The following is a 27,822-nucleotide window of genomic DNA, read 5'->3' on the forward strand; positions in this document are numbered from 1 at the left end:
TCTTTTAAGATTTATTTTTATTTATTTGAAAGAGAGAGGTAGAGACAGAGAAAGAGGTCTTCCATTCACTGGTTCACCCCCCAAATAACTGAGCTGAACTGATGCAAAGCCAGGAGCCAGGAGCTTCTTCCAGGTCTCCCACATGGGTGCAGGGGCCCAAGGACTTGGGCCAAATTCTACTGCTATACCAGGCTATAGCAGAGAGCTGGATTGGAAGTAGAGCAGCTAGGACTTGAAGCGGAACCCATATGGGATGCCGAGGCTGCAGGCCAGGGCTTTAAGGCGCTGCACCACAGCGCTGGCCCCAGAAGCCAAATCTTGTAGGGTTTTAAGTGGCAGATTTTCCTCCATATTCTCCCTGGAACTATTATCTTGGTGCCAAACTATTTGAAAAAGTCTTTTACTTTTGTTCCTTCTTCTATTTTCTATCCCTTTATCTTTTTAAAAAAGATTTATTTATTTATTTGAAAGTCAGAGTTACAGAGAGGGAGGCAGAGAGAGAGAAGTCTTCCATCCACTGGTTCACTCCCCAGATGGCCGCAATGGCCAGAGCTGAGCCAATCCGAAGCCAGGAGTCAGGTGCTTCTTCTGGGTCTCCCACATGGGTGCAGGGGCCCAAGGACTCGGGCCATCTTCTACTGCATTCCCAGGCCACGGCAGAGCTGGATCGGAAAAGGAGCAGCTGGGACTAGAACCGGTGTCCATATGGGATGCTGGCGTTTCAGGCCAGGGCATTAACCCGCCGTGCCACAGCACTGGCCCCAGAACGTATGTCCTTGTGAGGAGAGATTAAGTTAAGAAATAACCTACTTGTGACAAACACATAAAGAAGACAATACAGTGAGGACAGGAGCACAGTTGGCAGGAATGGGGCAATGGGCCACCACTGCTCAAGCCAGAGACCAGGCAATTGCGCTTGAAAAACCCTATGCTGTCTCCTCAATGTCTCCCACATGTGTCCTCACCCCACTTCCGGAACTACAACCGCAGTCAGTGTCACCTGTCCCCTTGCAATTCAGACTCCTAAAATCTCTACCTTCCTCAGAGGGGCTGGCACCTTGCAATCCATTGTCCTCGGGCAACGTGAGGGATCATCTAAAAACTAAACTCTGATCCTACCACTCTTTCTCCTAAAGCCCTCAAGGTTTTCGCTTGCCCCCAGGAAGTAGTCCGAAATTCCAAATATAATGTTAATTTTTCAAAAAATCGGGACCCTGAAGCCTGAGAAACCTCAGCTCGAAATTAAGACTCCAGAACTCAGCAGCAAGGTGACCTTGTGCAAGCTGCTTAACAAACTCTCTGTAACCCTCAGCCCTCTCATCTCACCTGCAAAGCGGGGTCCATAACAGAATCTTCTCTGTGAGGTTGATCTTGAGTATTAAGTGATACAACCAATACGAAGGTACAGCATTCAACGGCTGGCTGGCTGCTTCCTCGGGAGCCATTCTCGCCTCTTGTTCAACGCTCACCTTATAGCTCAGGGGTTAAGAGAAGGCTCTGGACCCAGCCTGATCCTCTGTTCCCTTTTTCCTCCTCCAAAAACTGGGGTAACAGTAAGCTACGTACACCTGGATGGTTAAATGAACACAGGTAAAACGGTTGGAAGAGTGCCTGGCACACGGTAGGCATGCCTTCGCTGCTCCCATTCTGTCAGTTCTCCCGCCACGCCTCCTCTTTCTAGTCTGAACTCGTTCAAGTTTAAGATCCCTTGTTCGGTGGCGCTTTCCCGCCCCCTAGCACACACATACTCCAAGCGGCTGGACCCCGGCACACCTGTCCCAGACACCCTGCCTCAGGTAGCTGCCCAGAGCTCTCGGGCGGTACCCCGTGACGAGCCCCCCACCACCTCGCCAGAGTTGTGACGCCCCACGCTACGCGGAGCCACAGTTCCCACTCCGCCTCCCTCCCGCCCCCCGGAAGCGAGAAGGCCCGGGGGCGTTCCCCCTCGACCCTCCACCCACTATGCCCTTGGTGAATTCCGGTCTCCCAGGCCAGGCTCGAAAGGAGGCGGAACCCAGCGATCCGCCTGGCGGTTTCCGGGCCGGACCAAAAAGAGCAGTGCACCGGGCGCCGTAGGAGCCGTGCTTTGGTTCCTGGCTCCCGCGATATGGCTTTCAATTTTGGGGCTCCCTCGGGCACGTCGGGCTCCGCTGCAGCCACCGCGGCACCTACGGGTGAGTGCTCCCCCGGACCTTCTCCCGGCAAGGAAGGAGAAGCCTTTGGTCCTCCCCCTGCGACCCTCCAGCTTGGGGATCCTCGCGTCTCCCGCCCGCGCGCAGACTTTGGGGGCTTTGGAAAAGGGCGGGCGGCGGCAGAGCTGGCCGAGGCGGCTCCCCGGGAGGCCCAGCTAGGAGGTCGCGCGCCACGCGTGGGTCCCCGGCAGGCCCGTGTCCTCCGCGGTTCGCTTCCCGCCGCTGGGGAGTGGGACTCGGAGAGCTCGGGGGCTGCTCCTCCGTCCCCTGGCCCGAGACCCTCCCTGCCCTCCCCGCCTCGGCCTCCTGGACCGGCAGGCGCGCTCGCGGGGCTCCCGCCGCCAGACTCGGCGCGGATAGGGCCGGGGAGCCCGGCTCTGCCCCGCGGTCCCCTCGGGCGGAGCCCCGGAGGAGCGGGAAGCCGCTGGTCCGCCCGGTGCGGTCCTCGCCGTCGGAGTTCCCGCTCCTGCTCCTGGCGTGCTCCCTCTCCCACTCTCGGCTTCCCTGATCGCTGTGGAGCAAAGTCAGGTTTATTCGCTTCCGTGAAACCTCCTATCAAGTCTTCTAATCCTTCTCTTGCTTTCTTGTTCTTCTTCTTTCCCCTCCCGTCTTTTAAAATTTTGTTTTATTTCTTTGTCTACACGCCTATCAGGATTTGGTGGGCTTGAGACTGCCAACTCCACCGCCAGTGGGTTTAATTTTGGGGGTTTCGGATTAACTGCTAATCCTGCAGTGAACTTTAATATTGGGAATTTCGGTGTTTCTACTACCTCGGCGACTCCGTTCAATTTTGGTAACAGTCTGGCAAGTGCAGGTAGATATTGCGGGTCGTGTGTGTAACGAATGTTGCGAGCTGGAGTCCAAGAATATTTCATGGTTCCCAGAGTTTGGAAAAGGAGAATGACTGGTCTAATAAGGAAAGGGAATTTATTTCCTAATGCAGAATCAAACACATTTGTATCAAGTTTTAGCTACCTTAAAAATGTGGTTTTGGAAGACCTTAGAATTTGTAATGTTCCCTTCTTAAATTTGGATTTAATTGAAAAGAATATATTTTCCAAATAAGAATTTGTAATGGATGATTATTTTGAATAGAGTATCTTTCAAATTCTTCAGTGTGCCTTCCAAAGCATGAGCCTACCAGTCAGGCCTCCTTTCCTGGAATTCTTGGACTCCTGCAGTCATTATTCATTTTTTCTGCATCTTTCATCGGGATTTCATTTTATTGTCCTTGTGTTTCCCAAGAGAAGCAAGTCTTATACGAACAGCGTAACCTGTCTTGTTTTTTAACCTGAATAATAGTATTGTATTTCTTTGGTCAACTCCTGTTAGAATGTGTTTCTATAAAATATGTAACTATAGAAGGAATTCCCAATCCTTTACTGGATTTTTGGGACATGCTCAGAGGAAGCAGCTTACTTTATGGTCGGAATAGCATAGAGTTCTAAAAGGCAGGCTTCGACACCCTTGCATTCAAAAAGGTGATTGTGAGGACTTTTGTGTCCATGTGGATTGCTTGAAGCTCTTTGAAAATTTTGCATATGCAAACTACAACAGAATTTTCATGTATATATATTTGCTGTACATTGTGTTCTTTACATACAATGACCCTATAGGAAAATCTTGTTCTTCAGCTGCTCGTATATGAATTTATGGTTTGTATTCTCTTCTATTATGCTTCTCATGCCCATGCCAATTATATGCATTTGGTAAGCATTTCCTAAAATGTGATTGGGAAGCTGGGTGTTTTGTTCACTCGTTACTGCAATGTGAATGTTACCTCAGCATCCGAGTTAAAAACAGTTGTGAAGAATACCTGAAAACTCCAAAGAGAAAATAATCCATTGTGATTAAGATGTATTTGATCACACATCACTGCCTTTTGGTGTGTTTTCTTTTCCTGTGTGCTTAGAATTGGCACTGGGTGAAACAGAAACCTTAATTTGAAATTTGTGTTTCCAAATAAAGCCACCCAGCTCATAATTCAACATGATAAATAAGCCTGTTGGTATTTGCTCGATTTCATGTTCATTGCGGTATCACTGTTAAGTTTTGAGTTGTAATAATAAAACTGTTTTAACTCTTTCTAGGTGTTAACTTAGTCCAAAGCAAAGGGGCTGATAGAAATCCTTGTTTATTTTTAAATTACATATCCATGCAAATTCACTGTTACTAATAAGATTTATTTTGGTATTGTGGAGCTTGATAAAATACTAATATTTATCATGTAGCCAATTTGGATTATATCATTGTTATTCAATGCCCATGTTATATCAATGCCCATTACTTCAGGTGATTTTTATCAGTGTTTAGTTTACAATACTGCAGTAGAAACTACAAATAAATAGGATATTTGTGTGTTCCTGCATGCAACATGCAGTCTGCCCTTAAAATTTTCCAAGTCAAAATTATATGATTAATATCAAATAGCTGGTGTTTTCTTATGTCTTTTATGTTACAGTGTTGATGAGTCTGTCTTGTATACAGAAATACATGAGATTCAAGTTATAATGCCAGGAAACATGCAGCGTAACTAGTCAGTAATGGTTCAAACACTTGTGATGAAGGTTTTTTTTTTGATACCATGTTGGTAATAAACACCGAAAATGAGTTAAACATTTTTAAATTTCTTTCCATTTATGTATTGTTAGTTATGGTTCAGATTAACCTGTCTCTAGATTTATCTAAAAGTGAAATTTGTCTGTGGGTGTTGCCAAACTGGTGTAGAGGCCTGTGGCGGCTGTGCTCACCTTCCCTGCCGCTGCCTCTTTCTTGTACAGAGGCTAAGTATACTGGCATGTTCCCTTTGAAAAGTTGCTCAGTCTGAACTGAGCTGTAAGCTGTAAGCTGTAAGCTGACAGAAACGGATTCACCAAAGCCAGGTTGCAGATTGGCAACACAGTCTACTGAGGTATGTTTGGCACACTATTTAAAACATTTGAATAGTTAAGAAAAAAACAGTTGTATTATGATTTAAAAACAAATACATTTTATAAAGAAAATCCAGGTTTCCTCTTTCTTTGTGGGGGAAAATAGGAATATATGACACTACAAAACTATTTTTCTGCAATAATAATCCGAAATTTAGGAGCTGCTGTTTGTAAAAACTGTGCACTTTAAATCATTCTGTCAGTAAGTACATAGTCTACTATCAGTGTTACCAGGCTAAATCTTGTAGGCACTTGAATTTGCAGTCCCTACTCTAAAAGCATGCACACAATCCGGTTAGAGTTACAGCAGACAGCTTAATATGCTTTTTTGGCTCTGTTTATCACCTCCAGGTGAAGAGCCTCATTGTGTTATTTCTGTTTTAAATACCTACTTGCTCATTTCTTGCAATACAGACATCTTGATTAGTAGTACAATTTTTAAAAAGTTGATGTTGAGAGCAGAGAGCAAAAATTAGATCATTATGTTTTGGTTTAATATGAGTATGTAAGCAATTACTTGTAATTTGAAGAAGAAATTGCTTTTGTGTATACAAACAATTTTCCTATTTTTATCCCTTGTTTTTAATTAGGTGGGTTTGGAGGATTTGGCACAACATCTACAACTGCAGGTTCTGCGTTCAGTTTTTCTGCTCCAGCTAACACAGGCACCACAGGTAAGAGGCCACCTTAAGTCATTTTGTAGAAGCAAATCTTTAAGATGGAGTTTTTGTTTTTAACTTACCCACTTCAATTCTTTCATTCAAAGGACTGTTTACTCAGAACAAAGGTTTTGGATTTGGTACTGGTTTTGGCACAACCACCGGAACTAGCACTGGTTTAGGTACTGGCTTGGGAACTGGACTGGGATTTGGAGGATTTAATACGCAGCAGCAGCAGCAGCAGTCTAGTAAGTATGAGATTTTTCATCTTCAGACATAAAACTGTAATGACAGCTAATGTGATGGAGTGCATTGTGGAAACACTTCAGTGGTTGATGATTTTTTTTTTTAAGGATCAGGTAGTCCAGAGTATTCCAAAAGCTACTTTGCATGTTTTCATATATCACCTGGGGAGAGAGGACTTCCTGGTGTGATCGGAATTATAAGGTCTCTGTAAACTTTTCTGTTGTTCAAAATATTTACACAAATAGAGAAAACTGCCCAAAGTGCAGCTTCCTGAATTACATGTGGGGTGAACACCCTCGTGACCACTGCCCAGGTCAGAAGGTGGCCCCGGCCATCTGTTTCGGAAGCCCTTCCCCATGGGAGGAAGTCTCGTCCTGTCTCTTAGGGTGATCAATTCCTTACTTTATAGTTTTCTCACTCATGTATATAAACGGTCTTGTTTAGTTTTGCCTGTGTTACATCTCCGTGGGCCCACCTTTTATAGATCATTACCGTTTCTTCTGTTGGGACTGACTGCATTCTTGTGGTACAGTTTTAACTTATTCCTTCATCTTCTGTATTTCTTAATAATTGGGCTGCTTAACAGTTCAGTTTCTTGTTTGTTTGTAAGACTGGTTCATAGGTAGTATATTCTCTATCAAGAGGCATATAGTTAGTGTCTGTCTCCTTTTTTGTGTGCTTAGCAGACATAGTTGATCATTACTTAGTATTATTGATCGGGGATTACAAAATGGTGCTATTCCACCTCCATTCTTTTTTATTTATTAGTGAGAATATTTCTTTCTTTTTTTTTTTTTTAAGATTTAGTTATTTATTTGAAAGAGAGAGAGAGAGAGAGAAATGTCTTCCATACTCTGGTTTGCTCCCTGGATGGGGAGCTAGGAGCCAGGAGCTTCATCTGGATCTCTGGAGGGAATATTTTCATACAAAGCTTCGTCTTGTCCATTTGATTGATTCTTTCCTTTTATTACTGGTTTTTAGAATAAGAGTTCTCTAGCTTCTCTAAAGGCACCAATTTTTTTTTTAATGCCAGGAGCTCAAGCGTTAAACCATTTTTAAATTTTCTTTTTCTTTTCTTAAATCTATATTTGAGAAGCAAAAGCTCTCAACTGTTTGTTCACTCCCTGAACACACAGTGGCTGGACTGGGCCAGAGCTGGGAGTTGGAAACTCAGTTTAGGTCTCCTAGGTGGGTAGAAGAGACCCAACTACTTGAACTTCACCTGCTGCCTCCCAAGATGTGCTTAACAGGAAGCTGGGATCAAGAAGGGAGCTCAGACTCAAACCTACACAGTGATATGGAATGTGGGCATCCCAAACAGCCTCTTTTTTTTTTTTTTTTTTAAGATTTATTTATTTATTTGAAAGAATTACACAGAAGGAGAGGCAGAGAGAGAGTGCGCGCATGCGCGCATGCGTGCGTGCGTGCGCGCAGAGCTCTTCCATCCCCAATTGGCCACAGTGGCCAGAGCTGGGCCGATCCTAAGCCAGAAGCTTTGTCTGGGCCTCCCACATGGGTGCAGGGGCCCAAGGACTTGGGCCATCCTCTACTGCTTTCCCAGGCCATAGCAGAAAGCTTGATAGGCAGTGGAGCACCGGGACTTGAACTGGCACCCATATGGGATGCTGGCACTGCAGGCGGCAGCTTTAACCGTTACACCACAGTACCGGCCCCCCAAACAGCCTCTTAACCACTGTGACAAATCCACCCCCACACTCCCAATCTCTTAAAATCATGTTTGTTTAATTTTTCTTAGGTAGTTGATTGGTTAAAATCCATCCTACTCTGAAGATTTATAGCTTATTAAGCATGAATTTCAAGGATTACTTATCCAGTTGGATGAAGAAAATAAAATAGCAGTCTCAGAAGTATTCTTGCTAGCATCTAATCTTCCATCCTTTCTACATTCCCCTTGCAAATAAATAAAGTTTGATGACTATCCAAGTCATTAAGGAGAGGAATGCAAAAAATGGAGTGTTCCTTGAAATAAAGTCTCTCCAAATATGAGTAATTATAGTTGAACTTACAAGTACTTCTGTTAGGAAATACAGGGCTTTGACTCAGGTGCTATTCAGTTTAGAAATGAAATGTGCTCATGCAGTTATGGAGTAGCCATTTGTTATTTATATTATATGGCAGGCATTGGATGTATAAGGTTGAAAACCACCCAATCCCTCTTCATAGTCTTTTTTTTTTTTTTTTTTTAAGATTTATTTTTTGTACTTGAAAGTCAGAGTTACGCAGAGAGGAGAGGCAGAGAGAGGTCTGTCAGCTGGTTCACTCTCCAGTTGGCTGCAATGGCCAGAGCTGGGCTGATCCAAAGCCAGGAGCTGCTTCTGGGTCTCCCATGTGGGTGCAGGGACCCAAGGACTTGGGCCATCTTCTGCTGCCTTCCCAGGCCATAGCAGAGAGCTGGATCGGAAGTGGAGTAGCCGGCACTCAAATCGTCGCCCATATGGAATGCAGGCACCACAGGGGGCAACTTTACCCACTATACCACAGCGCCGGCCTCCATATTATTTATTTTTTTTTAATGGTTTTATTTATTTGTTTGAAAGGCAGATTTTCAGAGAGAGAGGAAGAAACAGAAAGATCCCTCCCTCTGCTGGTTCACTGCCCAAATGGTCACCACAGCCAGGGTTAGGCCTTGCCAAAACCAGGAGCCCAAGTACTTGGACCATCTTGTGTTGCTTTTCCAAGCACATGAGCAGGGAGCTGGATCAGAAGTGGAACGGCTAGGGCTCCAGTCTGCACTCTAATAGGGATGCCAGTGACACAAGCAGTAGCTAACCTGCTGCACCACAACGCTGGCCCCAGGCTCATATTCTACAAGGTTCCAGGCAGAGTAACATTGACAGCATAGCATAAGGCATTTAGGATCTGCAGTTAGGTCAGTGTAATTTTAATGCATAAATGACTTCAGGGTCAGTGGTGAGGATTGGTGAGATAGACATGTACCGTCTCTAAGGGACTTGGGGTATGTTTTACTTGGAGTTGCACCCTAAGCAGTTCTGAACCTTGGAAGATTTAAATTACACAGGAAAAGGATCAGATCTTTAAACTGTCCCTGAGAGAAATGGATTGCAGATGGGCTGGAATGGGTGCAGGAATACTGGTTCTGAAGCTGTTGCCAACATCTAAGCAAGAAATAGTGAAGACCTGGAGTAAACCAGTGGTTGTCAAGAGCAGAGAAATAAAAAACGAAGATGGATTTGAGAGAGAGTTAAGTTATAGACTTGTTAAAAGCCAGTGGTAGATAGAAGTATCTTGGCTGTTGAATGGATGACTGAATGGGCTCCCTGCCTGCCACTAAGCTGTAGAAAACCACATCAAGAGCAGGTAGTGAATGGAGTTTCCTCAGGCTAAATTGTGGTTATGAGCTCAAGAGAAGCAGGAAAACAGCAGAACATAGATAATATTTAAAGCAGTAGCTAAGGATAACATCATTTAGGAGACTTGGTTCCAGAGTTAGAACACTGGGACAGTTACTGAGTAGGCAGAGGAAGAGGAGCTCTTCCCTTGCTACCATCCTCTACCCCTAAGCCACGTGGGAAACTGATCCCCAAATACTGAGTACCGAGCTTGGGTCAGCGCCTGGCACATCCATCCGTGTGCACCTCATTCATTAGCTCCTTTCTATCGGCCACAGCTGTGCCTGTCTTGGTTGACAGTAATTGTGAATTCACAGGAAAAGACGCATTCGATTTCCCTAAAAGCAGCAGACCACTTTTCTAAGCCAAAGCACTGGTTACCAGACTCCTCCAAAAGACTGTGGGGTTTCAGCCATCTCTGCCTCTGAACAGTCCTCTGCCAGTGCTCGAAGAGAAACTCCTTGTAATACATGTTGTAGTATGATGATGTCTCTGGCACTCTGCTTTATTGCTCCTTACTCATCCACCACGAGTTCGCTTTCCCTCCTGACCCTTCCGTTATGCGCACTCAGAGTCCTGTGATGAACCAGCTCTCCTGTATCTCACTCTTAGAACACTCTCCCTACCCTTGGGCCTTAGCTGAAACCTGCACAGTCCGTGAACATACTGCTTGCACTTTAACCCACGCAGGTGAAGTTAGAGAGATGGGCAAGTTCTAGATCCTTAAGGGTCTTACTTGCTGTTGTAAGGAGTTTTGAGTTTACTTTGTAAAGACTGTGGAGCCATGCTTGTTTGAGGTGTTTACGATCTGGCTGCACACCATCTCTGAAGCGTTTATCTGCTGATTACCTGGAAAACTTTGGCAACTGCCTATTCGTCTTGCTTTTTTTTGTGTCCAAGTTTTACCACCAGTATGGGTTATTTCAGCATCTCCTGGCTATGTACTCGATAGGCATTCCCTCTACCCTTTCTCCCAGAGACATCGTCCATTTCAGTCTAGCCGCAATTCTTCCCCTGGACTTTGGCAGCATCTGAAACTGTTCTATTTCTAAAGTCACTAATGTAAACACTCCCCAGCCTGTTGCCCATTTAGCCCACATGTCAGTTGCTTCTAGTATTAACTGCTCTTCAGTCTCATCAAAATCGTTCCTGTCTTCACTACTTTTCTCTAACTAGCTTAGGTTCCATAGCCTTCCCCTTCACTGACTCATGACAGCGTGCCAGACTTCCTCATTTGTATCGCATTTGGCTGAAAAAATAACCCATAAGCCTGACGATCCTGATATTGCTTGGGAAGAACACAGTACAGAAGATTGAATAAACTATAAATTCTTTTTTTAAACGATTTATTTACTTGAAAGTTACAGAGAGAGAAAGAGAGAAAGGGGTCTTCCGTCTGCTGATTCACTCCACAAATGGTCACAATGGCCAGGGACGAGCCAGGCCGAAGCCAGGAGCTTCATCTGAGTTTCCCACGTAGGTGGCAGGGACCTGTTAAGCTGCCGCTTGAGATACCCACAGTCCATGTTGAGTGCCGATTTGAGTCCCTGCTACTCCACTTCCTTTTCCAAACCACCGGCTCCCTGCTAATGGACGTGGGAAAGCTATGGAAGGTGGCTCACGTAGTTGGGTCCCTACTACCCACATGGGAGACGCAGATGGAGTTCCAGGCTCCTCTTTGACCCAGCCGGGCCCTGGCTGTTGCAGGCATCTGGGGAGTGAACCAGCAAATGGGCTGTGCCATAACACCAGCCCAGCTCCAGTACGTTTGGGGCATTTTTTTTTTTTTTAAGATTTTATCTGTTTATTTGGGAGACAGAGTTAAAGACGAGAGATGGAGAGACAGAGAGAGAGGTCTATCATCCACTGGCTCACTCCTCAAGTGGCCGCCACAGCCGGAGCTGGGCCTATCCGAAGCCAGGAGCCAGGTGCTTCATTCAGGTCTCCCATGTGGATACAGGAGTCCAAGCACTTGAGCCATCTTCCACTGCTTTCCCAGGCCATAAGCAGAGAGCTGGATCAGAAGAGGAGCAGCTGGGGCATGAACCGGTACCCATACAGGATGCTGGCACTGCAGGCAGGTGCTTAGCCTGTCACACCACAGTGCTGGCCCCAGGTACCTTCAGTCTTTAGAGCTGAATGAGAACTTAAACTGTCTTCAGTGGGTTTTCATTTACCTATATGCCACTTGTATTATTAAGGATTTTCCTTAAAAAATCAATTTATTTTTAAAAATTGGTCATTTCAAAAGAAAAAGTTAACATTGCTTCTATACATGGAAAACCTGTGTCATCTGCTATAAAGAAAAGATAATCAAAGAAAAAAAGTGTTAATAATTCCAGTTACTTTTGGTTTAAGCTTTGAAACTTAACGCTTGTTTCTCACTTTGTTAGAAGCTAAGATCAGCAGATCTCACAAGCCATTAAAGACATACTGGTATCAACTGACATTTCTCTTGGTGTAATAAAGTCATCAAAAGCATTTTTTGTTATGTGAACTCTGCTGTTGCTTAGCAGTTCTGATTTCTTGTACTGGGGGTATTTACTATCTCCCACTCTGGGAAATGCTTATCTGCTCTAACGACTTTGCCCTTCTTCCTATTGGAGAAATAGCCTAGAGAGGTGAAGTAACTTGCTCAAAGTTACACAGCCATCTAAAGAAAGCTTGAGCCTAGAAGGATGAGTATTCCATTTGTTGTTATTTTCACTGTATGTTTTCTTGTAATAACAGAAATGCATTTAAGTTAATATTGGTATGTTACAGTGTTCTGTTTTCTTACTCTACATCATCTAATTTGTATTATACAAATTAACAGCAGTAAAGGTTGTTTAAAAAAGAAAAAATCCTGCGATTTCATGAACTTGAGTTTTCTATGTCCATATTTCCTTCCTTGTCCCTTTTTTTTGTGTGGGGGTCTGATATTATGGATCCTGTTTGTGATCTGATAATGGGATTAACTAAGATAGCATGTTTAGAAAAACAAGTTAGTTTTGTTTTTTTTTGTTTTTTTTTTTTGACAGGCAGAGTGGACAGTGAGAGAGAGAGACAGAGAGAAAGGTCTTCCTTTGCCGTTGGTTCACCCTCCAATGGCCGCCGCGGCTGGCGCGCTGCGGCCGGCGCACCGCGCTGATCCAATGGCAGGAGCCAGGAGCCAGGTGTTTCTCCTGGTCTCCCATGGGGTGCAGGGCCCAAGCACTTGGGCCATCCTCCACTGCACTCCCTGGCCACAGCAGAGAGCTGGCCTGGAAGAGGGGCAACCGGGACAGAATCCGGCGCCCCGACCGGGACTAGAACCCGGTGTGCCGGCGCCGCTAGGCGGAGGATTAGCCTAGTGAGCCGCGGCGCCGGCCTAAAACAAGTTAGTTTTAATACCAAAATTGGTCCTAGTGTATTATTTTCCTACTGCCACCATGACATATTTCCTTGAACTTAGAGGCTTAAGACAACAGAAGTTCATTATTTTACAGTTCTGGCACTCGGTGGTCCAGAAGTGGGCCTCACTGGGCTAATACCAAGGTGTTGGCAGGACTGCCTTACTGCTGCAGGCTCTAGGGGAGAATCCGTTCCCTCTTGTTCTCCAGCTTTTGAGACTCCCCACTTTCCTTGGCTGGTGCCCTCGCCTCCAGCAGAACCCACAGCACATCTCACTGTGGCTCAGCTCCCTCCTCCGTGTTTCAGGGCCTTTATGGTTACACTGAGCCCACCTTCATGCTCTAAAATAAGCACCCATGTCCGCATGCTTTACTTAATCGTGTCTACAAGTCCCTTTTGCCGTGTAAGGTAACACATACAAGATCCTATGAATTGGATAAGGACGTCTCGGGGGGGACCATTATTCTCTTTCTACACCTAGAATCTGAATTAAGTTCTGGGTCTTCTAAATACTAATGTGGGTCCGTTCTTAGCATTAGGTGGTCTCTTCAGTCAGCCTACACAAGCTCCTGCCCAGTCCAACCAGCTGATAAATACTGCAAGTGCTCTTTCTGCTCCAACGTTATTGGGAGATGAGAGAGATGCTATTTTGGCAAAATGGAATCAACTGCAGGCCTTTTGGGGAGCAGGAAAAGGATATTTCAACAATAACATTCCACCCGTGGAGTTCACACAAGAAAATCCCTTTTGCCGATTTAAGGTATTAATACTGTTTTTGATCTTCATTTGAAGAATGTGTAAGAGAGAATATGATACTTGTTTGAAATTTTCGAAGAAACATTTGTTTCATTCTTTAGTACTCTTTGGATGTGGTATGACTTAATTTTAAGAACAGAAATTTTAAAATCAAAAGTGATTTCTTACATATGTGTGGCTGCAGGTGACCAGAATATAAAAGGAAAGGTGTGACTAGAATGTGATTTATAGCTGAGGGAAAAAATGGTAACATACAGAGAATGGTCTGCTTGGCACCTGGAGAGGAGGAGACCCAAAACTAGAGCTCAGTGGTATTCACCTGACATTGGCCGGGAAAGTACTCACTAACCAGCAGGCTCCTTACTGCCACCCTCACGCCCGAATGCCAAAGCCCTTAAACCAGCCTAGCTTCTTTCCTTTGTTCTGATGTCTTGTCTACCACAGAGACTTCTCTTCAGAGAATCGCTTTACCAGCCACTCAGAGTATTCAGGTCAACTTGGCAGTGCATTTTCCTTAACAAATTAATGCACTTGTATTGCCATCCAGTGCTACTTCAGCCTCTTGTGAGTTACATCGACCTACATCAGTCTGTGAAACTAATCAAGTGTGTGCATGCCCATGGATGGGGCACTGTTAAGGCTGAGGATCAGACCCTTAGTGATGGTTAAACAACAAGTAGCGGTCAGCCTGTCTTGTTAGAGAACATCTCCATCTGATCACTCTAACAAGAAGAAAGTTTATCTTTTGAGTGCATATAACAGGAATTTTAGTACCTTTGTTTAGTGACTGAGAGGTGTACAGCAGTAGACAGGTTTAATGTGGCAATTTCTTTTTTTTTTTTTTTTTTTTTGACAGGCAGAGTGGACAGTGAGAGAGAGAGACAGAGAGAAAGGTCTTCCTTTTGCCGTTGGTTCACCCTCCAATGGCCGCCGCTGCAGCCGGTGCACCGCGCTGATCCGATGGCAGGAGCCAGGATCCAGGTGCTTTTCCTGGTCTCCCATGGGGTGCAGGGCCCAAGCACCTGGGCCATCCTCCACTGCACTCCCTGGCCATAGCAGAGAGCTGGCCTGGAAGAGGGGCAACCGGGACAGAATCCGGCGCCCCGACCGGGACTAGAACCCGGTGTGCCGGCGCTGCAAGGTGGAGGATTAGCCTATTGAGCCACGGCGCCGGCCTAATGTGGCAATTTCTTAAGTTTATGTATAAACATTTTTGTATAATGTACACAACTGAATTTAAATTCTTCCCTTAAAATTGTATATGATGACAAGGGATAAAAAAGCTTTTTAGAAAATTCTTTAGAAAGGTATAATTGGTTGTACTTAATATTATATAAAAAATGTTTCATGAAAGTTTGTATTATGTGAAAACAAAATAACATAGTCCTTCTTTTAGGGTTTGTAGGTTTACCATGATGTTACGATAACCTTAAAAGTATTTATTTATAACTCTTCTTCTATGTCTAAACTCATTTTAAGGTTCCATGAATCAGACACAAGGTGGCGCATGAATTACACTTGGGCTTTGGCTTTTGCGGTCATTCCCGTGACACGCAGGATGGTTTCAGTGGTTCAGAGACGCCCAGTAATGATGGATAACAAAGTTTTTCAGAGAAAGGTCTTGAGTTACTTTTTTGAAGAGGAGATTTTAATTTCACTCTGTAGATTTATGTTATTCTTGGATAAACCAATTTTTTAAATTGTGTGACCTCCTAAGGGCACAGAGGCATGGGACGAGTCATTCGCTTCATTATCAAACATTATAAACTGTTTCCATGTTTCAGCTGGTGTTAAGCTAAATGTTAAACCTGTGATTTATAATCAGCACATGTTTTTAATGTTGTTTGTTTTGTCATTTCACAGGCAGTAGGTTATAGTTGTATGCCCAATAATAAAGATGAAGATGGCCTAGTCGTTTTAGTTTTCATCAAAAAAGAAACAGATATTCGAAGTCAACAACAGCAGTTGGTAGAATCATTGCATAAAGTTTTGGGAGGAAATCAGACCCTTACTGTAAACGTAGAGGGTATTAAAACGTTGCCAGACGATCAGTAAGTATACTTTAGATACGCTGCTTATTTCTGTGTGCTCCAGTCCAGAGTGAACCTTATTTCTATTGCTGAAACATAAATTATATCAGAGTAGAATGTTATTTCTCAACTAGAAATACTTGTTGAAAAATGTTTTTCTTAATTTTAGATTTTTTATTTGATGTTAATAATTTCTGGGATTTTCCTCCAGAACCAGGAGGAAACATTTATTATAGCTGCATGCACAAAGATACTGTTGGAAATGTGTATTAACTATTACTAGTAATCATGTTTATTCGTGGATAAATATGATTGCTTTACTTCCCTAGTGCTATGTATTATTTTCAGTTTTAGTGGCAAAACGTTTACATTAAGATATTTAAGTTTAGATGCTTAATTATTATTGAGAGATAATAACTGAAGCAGATTTTACTTGGTGTTAATTGCAGAAAGCATCCCATACATTTCAGCAGAGACTCCAAAATACTCAATTTTGAAGCAAATATTAACATTTATACAGGACTTTTAAGCTGAGCGAACATTTGTACAAGTATTACCTAATTTACCTGCCTCATTTTAACCTTTTCACTTACACAATTTAAATTAATTTCATCTTAATCATTTATGTTGATTTACAAGTGAGCATAACTTTAAGGTTTCTTGTTTTCTAGGATTTAAGGGAAAAAACTTCCAATTTCTTTCTTTTTTTTTTTTTTTTTTTTTTTTTTAGATTTTATTTATTTATTTGAGAGGTAGAGTTACAGACAGAGGGACAGAAAGGTCTTCCTTCTGTTGGTTCACTCCCCAAATGGCTGCAACGGCCGGAGCTGGGCTGATCCGAAGCCAGGAACTAGGTACTTTTTCCCAGTCTCCCATGTGCACACAGGGGCCCAAGGACTTGGGCCATCTTACACTGCTTTCCCAGGCCATAGCAGAGAACTGGATTGGAAGTGGAGCTGCCGGGACTAGAACCGGCTCCCATATGGGATGTCAGAGCTGCAGGCGGAGGATTAACCTACTGCACCATGGTGGCGCCAGCCCCCCAATTTCTTCCTAAAGCAATCATTTCTGAATTTAACTAGTATCCTTCTAAAGTCACATACTGCATTGGTATTTGTGTCAGTGAGTTAAGTGCTCAGTACTTCATACATTGGTTATTTTTCCTCCAGGACAGAAGTTGTCATTTATGTTGTTGAACGTTCTCCAAATGGTACTTCAAGAAGAGTTCCAGCTACGACTCTCTATGCCCATTTTGAACAAGTCAGTATAAAGACACAATTGCAGCAACTGGGTGTAACCCTTTCTATGACTAGAACAGAACTCTCTCCTGCGCAGATCAAACAGCTCTTACAGAATCCTCCTGCTGGTATGTTTCTAGAGTCATGGAGTTCAAAGTGGGAGTTAGAAGTAAATACTCCTATTTTGGCGGATGTTGATTGGTCAGTAACGTTAATAAAACCAGGGTCAGCTTATCGCATGTCTGCGTATTTTGGACATAGTTCTGAATATTTATATTGTATTAATTCATTAGTTCTTAAAAATAATACAGGTCAAGTACCTCTCTTATTTGAAATGTTTGGAACCCGGAAGTGTGTTCACATTTTAGACTTTCTTTGACTTTGGAATATTTGCGTAGATTTCATCCATTGAGCATCCCTAATTCAAAAGTCCCAAATCCAGAATGCTCCGAAGTCCATTTTTGAGTACATCATGCTCGAAGTATTGGATTTTGGAGCATTGCAGATTTCAGATTAAGAGTGCTCATTTTGGGAAATGATGAATTAAGAAAAATAGTCCATAATACCTTAATTACGGAAAGGTAATTTATTTGGTGTTTTGCTGGCTTATCTCATTTTAACTGAGTATTCAAGTGAAATCTGTAAAAGATTCTAGAACTAGATTAACCCTTCATTGATACTTGTTGGGTTGTGAAAACAAAGTAAGATTTATAAAGAGTCTAACGTTTTTTGCAGATTGAAAGAACACAGTAATATAAGTATGGTCCTTGTTCATAATACTGAATAATTTTACATAAAGCATCAAATATACCAAGGTGTTGAGGAAATAATTTATAAAATAATACTTTATTGAGAAAAAATAACTAGATTGGCTATGTTATAGATCCCTGTATCTTCCTTCCACGGAAGTAGCTAGTATTTAACAATTTATTGTACTCTATTAATCCTTTATCGATGATTTTACATGTAAGCATATTTACCTCTAGGCCCTTTAGAAAAGAATTCTGCATTGTACATTTAATAGAGTTTGCTTTTTTACTTAGAGTATATCTTAGTAGTTTGCCTGTCAGTATATGAAGATAAATCTTACTCCATTTAAATACTATGTAGTATTCCACATATATACCCTACTTAACCTCTTGGTCATTTTTATCTTTTCAGTATTACAAATTGTATAACAATTTACATCCTTGTGAATGTATCTTAGAACACATGGGTATATATTTTTTAGACTAGATCTGTGATCATGAAATTTTTGAGTTAATATTGTATCTATTAGATATTGCCAGTTGCTCTCCAAAGTAAGCTCTACTGTTTTTCATAATAGAAATGTTTTCTGATTCTTTGCCATTGATGGTACAAAGTTTAAAAAATATTTCTGTGATTACTAGTGAAGTTGAAAGTATTTCTCTGTTTATATATTTGTAGTTGTATGTTTTTATTTATTTATTTGACAGAGCTAGACAGTGAGAGAGACAGAGAGAAAGGTCTTCCTTCCGTTGGTTCACCCCTCAAATGGCCGCCACAGCTGGCGGTGCACCAATCCGAAGCTAGGAGCCATGTGCTTCTTCCTGGTCTCCCATGCGGGTGCAGGGGCCCAAGCACTTGGGCCATCCTCCACTGCCTTCCTGGGCCACAGCAGAGAGCTGGACTGGAAGAGGAGCAATCGGGACTAGAACCCGGCACCCACATGGGATGCTGGCGCTGCAGGCGGAGGATTAACCAAGTGAGCCATGGTGCCGGCACCCATGTTTGTATTTTTTGTGACTTACCTAATTCATATCCTTTGCCCATTTTCTATGAGATTTTTGTCTTTATAAACCAATAGGAGCTTTCTGTATTGAGATTGATGAATTATCTCATAGGTTACAGATACGTCCTTCTAGTCTGAACTAATTCATTTTAGCTTTATTATTCATCCTATAAAATTTTGTGGTGATTGTATTAGTCAAATGCAGTGATCATATTTGATAGTCATTTTTCATTATAGTTTCTGGATTTAGGGTCTTTAGCAGAGCCTTTCTCATGCAATTGTAAGTTTTGTTTTAGAAAAAATATTTTTGCTTTGTGGTAGGTGTTGATCCTATTATCTGGGAGCAAGCCAAGGTGGATAACCCCGATTCTGAAAAGTAAGTGTATCTTCTTCTAATACTAACAGTATTTGCTGCTAGGTAAGCAAGCAGATGTGAGCTTTGAGGTAAGATTATTTTCATTTCCATTGCTTTTTTACAATTAACAATATGGTAAGATAACATAGTGTATAAAAACTACTTGCTAGGAATAAAGAAATCTGAATGCTGGTCCTTTGATTATATTTGCACTTAATACAGTTTTTTGGCTGAATATTTTTCCTTATTTTTAAAACAAGGAGGTTGAATAAAATTTGTATGGTGTAAAGTTGTTGATTGTATATTTCTAGACCTGCCTTAGAATCCTAGACACATGACATAAAATCACGAGTGTTATTGTGAAAACTTTAACTTCTTATATTTTGTAATAATAAATTTAAAATCTGGAAATTGACCACTTGCATTTTTCCAGGTTAATTCCTGTACCAATGGTGGGTTTCAGAGAACTTCTTCGAAGATTGAAAGTTCAAGATCAGATGACTAAGCAGCACCAGACCAGATTAGATGTGAGCATTCAGCTTTTCATTCTCTGACCGGGGAGCAGAAGAGGAATTAGACATCTCATTCTTTTTACCAAGGATGCTACTATTTTGTAGGGAAAAATGCAGTATATACTGCAAATTAATAGTTTTATACAACTACCTTACTAATGATAAGCATTTCCCAAACCATATAAGTCTGATTTGATATATTTTAACAGTGAATTTAGGATTTTTGGCTTACCAAATTAATTTGGCTTTCATCCAGTTCTAGCCAGAGGTTGAGTATTAAATACTGTATTATGTTGCCTTTTGAAAATTAAAGTTAGTTATGATTATCTTGTCATAACATATTACAACTTTCTTGGTATATTACACATTGATGAATGCTTGTCTGCTTAATATTTCATAAATTAGGCTTTTGAAAATTTTGTTTATTTAAAAGGCAGAGAATCTTCCACCCTCGTGTTCACTCCTCATATGGCTGCAGCAGCCAGCTTTGGGCCAAGATTAGAAGTGAAGCAGCCCATATAGGATGCTGGTACTGCAGGCAGAGGCTTAACCTTCTGTGCCACAGTGCCGGCCCCTCTTTAACATAGTATCTTTAATAATCATGGCGTAGATTAATTCCTAGATCACTTTAGTTTTTGTCAGTACATTCTGTGGGTGGTAGTGTCTTTCTTTTTAGTTATTGCTGGTACAGAACATAATTTCTCTTGTGTCAGGAAGCCCTGGTGATTTTTTTTTTTTTGCAAAACTGGAATGGGGATGGTAGCTAAATCACAGTATACAACATCACACCTAGTTTTGTGGGGCCTGGTATTGGACAGTCCTTAAAAGGTGATTTGAGGGGCTGACATGGTGCCACTTGGGACACTGGCATACCATTTTGGAGTGCCTGTAGTTTGGGTCCTGGCTGCTCCACTTCTGATCCAGCTTTCCTGCTGATGTGCTTGGGATGAAGCAGAGGATGTCCCGAGCCCTTGGGAGATCAGGATGGAGCTCCTGGCTTCCAGCTGGTCCATCCCTGGCCGTTGTGACCATTTGAGGAGTGAACCAGAAACTGGAAGAGATTTCTCCTTCTCTAACCATTGTGCTTTTCCAATAAAGAAGTCTTAAACAGGCGATATGCTACAGTGTGTTTTGCACAGTCTTATTCTTATAGCATGTCAGTACAAGCCAATGACATTGAATGACCAGTTATGAGAGGACCAGATATGAGGTTAATTTTGATTGAAATGCTTTAGTGAAACAGTGAGGAAAGATTTATTTAAAGGGAGTTACAGAGGCAGAGAGAGGTCTTCTGTCCACTGGTTCACTCCCTAAGTGGCCGCTTCAGCGGAGCTAGGCCGATCTGAAGCCAAGAGCTTCCAGGTCTCCCAAGCGGTCTAAGATTGAGCCTTCATAAAACAGAAATGGTATTTTAAGCCAAACAGCAAATCAGATTTCCTGAACAAGAGTTGTATAATAAGGTGTATTTTTTCCTCTCCATTCTGATTACTCCAGGTATCTTATGGCAGTTAACGTTAGTTTGTACTATACTTTCTGGCAACAGTAAGATTCAGTATCACGGATTCCCCCCCCACCCCCTGTCATCTTACAGATCAAAAGTCATTTTTACTTCAAGTTCCTTTATTGTTTCCAAGGTATGTTTTATTTTTTCTAAGTGTTTCCCATTCTTAAATACCCTGGAGCTCTATAAAGAAATCTTGAAATGATGCTTAAAAATCTTTAGCTTATAAAAGGGGAAAGGCAGAATTAAAGGTAAGTATTGATATTTTGAGAGCTCTCAGGCTTATCTCAGAATTAGACTTCACATATAGGTAGGTGTGCTTGGAGAATAGTTACACTGTGTACTTAATTTACCTAAAAATTTTTTTTAAAAACAGATCATATCTGAAGATATCAGTGAGCTACAAAAGAATCAGACTACAACAATGGCCAAGATTGCACAATATAAGAGGAAACTCATGGATCTTTCTCATCGAACATTGCAGGTAGTCCACTGGAATTTTTTCCTCACCGCACTGTAAGTGTGAAAAGTGTGCTAAGTGTAAATTTTTTCTAATAGGATAGACATTAAAAGGAAATAAGTTTGAAACTTTCTCAAATGTGGGAGATACATGACAGGTCTTACAAGGTAAGATGAGAGTAAAAATATTCTAAAGCTCATATCTTAGGATGAGGGAAAATGAAGAAATAAACATCTTGATATAAGGCAGGCATGTATGAGATGAGTGATACCTGGTTTTCATACAAGTAGCAGAAAAACATCTTTTTGAGTGTTACAGAAGGGAATGTAACCATTAATGGCTGGAAAATGGCAGAACTCCCAAATTACCAAGACAAAAATAAAAGAATGAACAGCAACAGAAACTGAAATTTGGGATAGCAAGAGCAGTACTCAGAGGAAAACTTACACTTTTTAAGTCTTTTTTATGTATTTGCAAGGTGGTACTGCTCATCACCTGGTGGGCATTTTGGCTATTACGCATGTTATTAGCATTCACGTACAGGCGTCTGTACAGATGTACAGTGCTTCTTCTGTTTTGAATATAAACCTAAGAGTGAAAGTGCTAGGTCTTAATTTGTTGAGGAATTGCCAAACTGCTTCCCACAGCAGCTGTCCCATAATACATCTCTGGTTTTAGTACCGGCACTGCAGGCAGCAGCTTTACCCGCTACACCACAGTGCTGCCCCCTACATGATTGTTTTTGTCAGAATTCATAGAACTATACACCCAGGTAGGTAGAATCTGAAGTCCAATAAAGTTAAATGTTTTAAATATAAGCTCATACGTTTATATAAAAATACATATAAAACTGGTATTAGGTTCCCTACTTTTTGTACTTTGTGTTTATGGTTATAAAATAGCACATTTTAGAAATGAGTCCTGGACTTGTAGCAGTGCATTAATGTGGTTTTTGCTAAAACCGACAGAAACTGAATTCAGCCTCCAACTGTTAAGCTCTATGTAATTTTACCTGATTTCTTTCCACAACTAATAGCAATGAATTTCCTTCCTTAACTGAGGAGTTGATTCTGTTGGCATTGGTGATATTTGTCTAGGTCCTAATCAAACAGGAAATTCAAAGGAAGAGTGGTTATGCCATTCAGGCTGATGAAGAGCAGTTGCGAGTTCAGCTGGATACGATTCAGTGTGAACTGAACGCACCTACCCAGTTTAAGGTAAGCACTCGTAACACCAAAGATAGAATTGCTTCAGGTAGATGTGCAGAAAATGTTATATTGGCTTCAGACAGAGAAATTTTATAAACTTGTGTTTATTAAAAGAGAACTCTTTAGTCATGATTCTTTTGGCTTGTATTAGTGTTTTATTCAAGGTCCACAAGAAAGATTGGAAATTTTTAATAAATGGTTTCAAAATCTTTTCAAAAGAAAATATTTTCTTTAGAAATGGTTGCTGTTAGCAGTTTTAATTTTGACTCAATGTTATTTTTAGGGCCGACTTAATGAACTAATGTCCCAAATCAGAATGCAGAATCATTTTGGAGCAGTGAAAACTGAAGAAAGATACTACATAGATGCAGATCTGCTACGAGAAATCAAGCAAGTAAGTGTTAACATAGGTTGCACCGCAAATATTTATCTTCATTTAAAAGGCAGAGCCGAAGATCTTCCAAGCATGAATTCACCATTTTCTATCCATTAGGACTAACATCTAAAAAGGCTGCACTAGTAGGGAATGTAAAGAGGTACAGTCTCAGTATCTAAGATGTGGAAGCAAACCAAGTATCCATCAATGAATAGATAAAAAAATTACAACATACATACACAGTGGAATTTTATTCAGTCCTTAAAGAAATTCTGGCACAAATTTATTTTTTAAGATTTATTTATGGGCCGGCGCCGCGGCTCACTAGGTTAATCCTCCGCCTAGCGGCGCTGGCACACCGGGTTCTAGTCCCGGTCGGGTTGCCGGATTCTGTCCCTGTTGCCCCTCTTCCAGACCAGCTCTCTGCTGTGGCCCGGGAGTGCAGTGGAGGATGGCCCAAGTGCTTGGGCCCTGCACTCATGGGAGACCAGGAGAAGTACCTGGCTCCTGCCTTCGGATCAGCGCGGTGCGCCAGCCGCAGCGGCCATTGGAGGGTGAACCAATGGCAAAGGAAGACCTTTCTGTCTCTCTCTCTCTCACTCTCCACTCTGCCTGTCAAAGAAAAAAAAAAAATTTACTTATTTGAAAGTTAAACAGAGAAGGAGAGGCAGAGAGAGAGAGAGGTCTTTCATCTTCTGGTTCACTGCCTAGTTGGCTGCAACAGCCAGAGCCGCACCTATCCAAAGGCAGGAGCTGCTTCCAGTTCTCCCACATGGGTGTGGGGGCCCAAATGCTTAGGCCATCTTTTTACTGCTTTCCCAGGCCACAGCAGAGAGCTCGATCAGAAGTGGAGCAGCCAGGACTCGAGCTGGCATCCATATGGGATGCCAGCCCTTCAGGCAGTGGCTCATCGGCTCATCTTATAATATGGATGGAACTTGAAGATGTTATGCTAACTGAAAATAAGTGATCATAAATGGACAACTATGGGGTAACACTGGTAGTCCAGTTAATGAGTAGAAGAACAGAAGGATGAAGGCTAGAGAGCAAGAGGAGAGAACAGTGTGTAAGTGGTTCCTTATACAGTACAGAATTTCAGTCTGGGAAGATGATGGTGATGACTGTTAACTATGTTTATGTACTCAGTGCCACTGAAGTGTACTCTTGTAAATTTTTTGGCCGGCGCCGCGGCTCACTAGGCTAATCCTCCGCCTAGCGGCGCCGGCACACCGGGTTCTAGTCCCGGTCGGGGCGCCGGATTCTGTCCCGGTTGCCCCTCTTCCAGGCCAGCCCTCTGCTGTGGCCAGGGAGTGCAGTGGAGGATGGCCCAGGTGCTTGGGCCCTGCACCCCATGGGAGACCAGGAAAAGCACCTGGCTCCTGGCTCCTGCCATCGGATCAGCGCGGTGCGCCGGCCGCGGCGGCCATTGGAGGGTGAACCAACGGCAAAAGGAAGACCTTTCTCTCTGTCTCTCTCTCTCACTGTCCACTCTGCCTGTCAAAAAAAAAGAAAAAAGAAAAATAGTAAATTTTTTATATGGCCTGTTTTACCACAGTAAAAAAAGTGAATCGTTCTCCTTGCACAGAATAAATTTAGAGGAAGTAGGGGTACCAGCAGTTCCCTAGACCTTACTATTCAGTGTGTAGGCGGCGGCAGCACCTGGAAAGTCATTAGAAATGGAAACTCTCGGTCTGCATCAAACCAAGACCAAAGATTTGATGCACCTGAGAAGCACCTGCTCCAGATCACACCCCCAGCTTCTGTTCCACACAGATGCTGTAAATGTGCTGCAGATCCTCTCAGCCCTCAGACGGCCTAGTAAGAAATAACTGGGTTGCCCCGTGGTGCTTTGGCGGCACTCAGTTGCTTCAGGACGAAGCTGAGTATCTCCTCCTCAGGCACTGGCTGGCAGACACTCGCAGTGGACAGTGAACAGAGTTGGGTGCAGAATGGAAGGGGTATTGATCTAGAACGGTGCTGAGAAGCAGGATGTCTTGACTCAAGCCTATGTCCATCTGCTGGGATGGGGCTTTCTTGGAGCAGACCAAGAAGAACTGGAGAAGGAAAATTCAAATCTGTTTGGGATTGCATTGTGAATACCAACATGAGTTCTCAATGTGTTTACAAAAAAAGACTATTCCTAGACTAACTGATGCGGGGGTAGAGGGAGGCAGCCATCAGAATCCACAAACTTTTCAGTCTCTCTAAAGATGATGTCTGCTAGTATGTTCTAAGAAAGCCCTTCAACGAAGACAGACATCAAGGACCCAACTACCCAAGACTCAGCATTCTGAGTCCACGCGTCTGACAACACAGGGGCCAGCGTGCTGCCTAAAGAGACAGTGGACTAAGAAAAGTAGGGCAGAGGCTGCAGAACACGCTAAACTTTTCGCCAAGAGAATGAAGGAGGCCAAAGAAAATGCTTGGATGTGATTGCCAAGAAATGCAGGCTGTCCTCTGCAGAGTTTCTACCTCTCGATCTTGAGACCTTTTAAAACTAGAAACTTTTAAAGAATAATAGATCCATCAGACCTCAAAAAAAAAAAAAAAAAAAAAAAACCTGTTAGATGCTTTTCATTAGCATACAGATGCATTAATGAAAGCTGTCCAACCTTTTTTTCATCTAAAGCTTTGTGGACCATTTAGGTGGCATTGTTGGCATGCCCAACTTTAGACAGATATCATCAACATCTCCTGTTTTGTTATATGCTTTAGCATGGATAGTGCATCTTTATGCAACTGAACCCCAGTTTGGCTCCTAGGTTCTTAGAAAGTACACACACACTCAATTATATTCCATTGTTTAAAGTATTTGCAATAAAATGGAGACAGATCTAGCATGCTGTAATAGAGAACTATATTAAGGAGTTTAATATACAGTAAAGTTGGGAATAATTTAAACACCTACCTTTTTGCAATGAGGAAGAGCAGTGTATTATTTTGAGGTTGAAACATTGCTCACTGACTAAGTAGAGATGTCATAGTACCCCAAAGGGTGCTTAGCAGTTTAGATTTTAAATGAGTCAATACCATTAAAGCTGTTAAAACAGTGCCTTAGCTTATGGAAAGGTCTCAAAGTTAGCATGGCTGGCACTGTGGCATAGCGGGTAAAGTCGGTTCGAGTCCTGGCTGCTCCACTTCTGATCCAGCTCTCCGCTATGGCCTGGGAAAGTAGAAGATGACTCAAGTCCTTGGGCCCCTGCACTTGCATGGGAGACCTGAAAGAAGCTCTTTGCTTTGGATCAGCTCAGCTCTGGCCATTGCGATCATTTGGGGAGTCAACCAGCAGAATGGAAGACCTCTCTTTGGCTCTACCTCTGTCTGTAACTCTTTCAAATAAGTAATTAAAAAAAAAAAAAAAGTTAGCAACTATTACCATTACCATCCTTGTATACTTCAAAACTTGACATTTTTGACTTTCAGAATTATTGTGTTAGTCACATATATTTGAGTACCTTCAGTTTAAGTATCATAGCTTTCTGATGTTCTTGATTTTTTTACTGTCATAATACTGTTGAAAAAGATGTTCTACAAGTGTTTATACCAGGCATGCATATTTACAGTAGTTACTATGTACTGCGTTGCCAGTAAAAAACAGTTTAAGGCCGGCGCCGTGGCTCACTAGGCTAATCCTCCGCCTAGCGGCGCCAGCACACCGGGTTCTAGTCCCTGTCGGGGCGCTGGATTCTGTCCCGGTTGCCCCTCTTCCAGGCCAGCTCTCTGCTGTGGCCCGGGAGTGCAGTGGAGGATGGCCCAAGTGCTTGGGCCCTGCACCCCATGGGAGACCAGGAAAAGCACCTGGCTCCTGGCTCCTGCCATCAGATCAGCGTGGTGCGCCGGCCGCAGCACACCGGCCGCGGCGGCCATTGGAGGGTGAACCAACGGCAAAGGAAGACCTTTCTGTCTGTCTCTCTCACTGTTCACTCTGCCTGTCAAAAAAGAAAAAAAAAAGTTTAAAATGGAGTAATGGATGAGTTTTTCCTTAATTTGTTCTAGCACTTGAAACAACAGCAGGAAGGCCTGAGCCACTTGATTAGCATCATTAAAGATGACCTGGAAGACATCAAATTGGTCGAACACGGATTGAATGAAACCATCCACATCAGAGGTGGTGTTTTCAGTTGATAGTTTACAGACTTGTGTCAGAGGTGTGTCAGATGCATCCTCCTGCAGCATCAGGCCTTTCCTGACTGCCTGTGTGGAAACAAGAAGGAAACAGTCTTCGCTCGGCTTGGTTTTTGAGAAGCTTACTGACAAATTACTGTAAATCAAATTGATGTAACAGCCACCTCACAGCTCTTCAGAAATAACCTCGAAAGGTTTACATCCAAAGCTGTATTTACTTTAAAAAGAAGTACATAATTATCAAAAGTATATGTACTATTGTACATTCTGACAAGTTTCTTAAACATAATCAGTATTTAATGATTATTCTCCATTGAGCCTGTACTCTGCTTTCTATAGCAAGTAAATATGAAATATTGACTTTGCACAGAACAAAACAAACTGAATAATCACTTGACTGTCAGGTATTTGTACTTCAGAGTAAAATGTACATCAGTTTTTATATTTGTGAATTCATCTGTGGGAGGAGTAAACAAAATCCAGAAGTATTTAACGATCGCTATGGTCTTTTTTTGTTCTATAAAGATTTGAAAGTCTATTTTTATATTATTTTACTTATTTGAAATTTACAGAGAACAATTAAGCAATTAGGATATAACAATAATCACCGTTTCTGTAATCTTTTTGTTTTTAAGCCTTTTTATTTCCAAAAAGCTAAAAACTTATAAATAAATTCTTAATTTGTAATTACTTTTATACAGTTGTCTTGTGCTTTATTGAGCTTTTGAAGAATGAGCA

General features: G+C 42.3%; 1 protein-coding gene and 1 long non-coding RNA gene across 3 annotated transcripts; one reads left to right on the forward strand and one right to left on the reverse strand.

Annotated features, from left to right (window-relative positions):
* LOC149125131 (uncharacterized) lies at positions 1–1,558 on the reverse strand. The gene is made up of 2 exons (XR_016212493.1): positions 1,327–1,558; positions 1–775 (listed from the first exon to the last, which is right to left on the reverse strand). It is a non-coding gene; the product is annotated as an uncharacterized LOC149125131 (long non-coding RNA).
* Positions 771–27,780, forward strand: NUP54 (nucleoporin 54). Of its 2 annotated transcripts, XM_051819669.3 has the most exons (13): positions 771–2,174; positions 2,845–3,006; positions 5,713–5,796; positions 5,889–6,029; positions 13,304–13,530; positions 15,390–15,577; positions 16,726–16,922; positions 18,869–18,923; positions 19,336–19,429; positions 21,292–21,399; positions 22,473–22,592; positions 22,867–22,977; positions 26,956–27,780. In XM_051819669.3, the coding sequence occupies exons 1-13, from the start codon at positions 2,108–2,110 to the stop codon at positions 27,082–27,084; spliced, it is 1,683 nt and encodes a 560-aa protein (XP_051675629.1). In that variant the 5' UTR covers positions 771–2,107; the 3' UTR covers positions 27,085–27,780. The 2 variants fall into 2 exon arrangements, with proteins under 2 accessions (XP_051675629.1, XP_002717151.1); XM_002717105.6 differs by lacking the exon at positions 2,845–3,006.
* The last annotated feature ends 42 nt before the right edge of the window (positions 27,781–27,822 follow it).

The sequence above is a fragment of the Oryctolagus cuniculus genome, chromosome 8, assembly GCF_051225735.1.
Source record: "Oryctolagus cuniculus isolate XC-2025 breed Fujian yellow rabbit chromosome 8, ASM5122573v1, whole genome shotgun sequence".
In the NCBI taxonomy this organism is placed as follows: Eukaryota; Metazoa; Chordata; class Mammalia; order Lagomorpha; family Leporidae; genus Oryctolagus; species Oryctolagus cuniculus.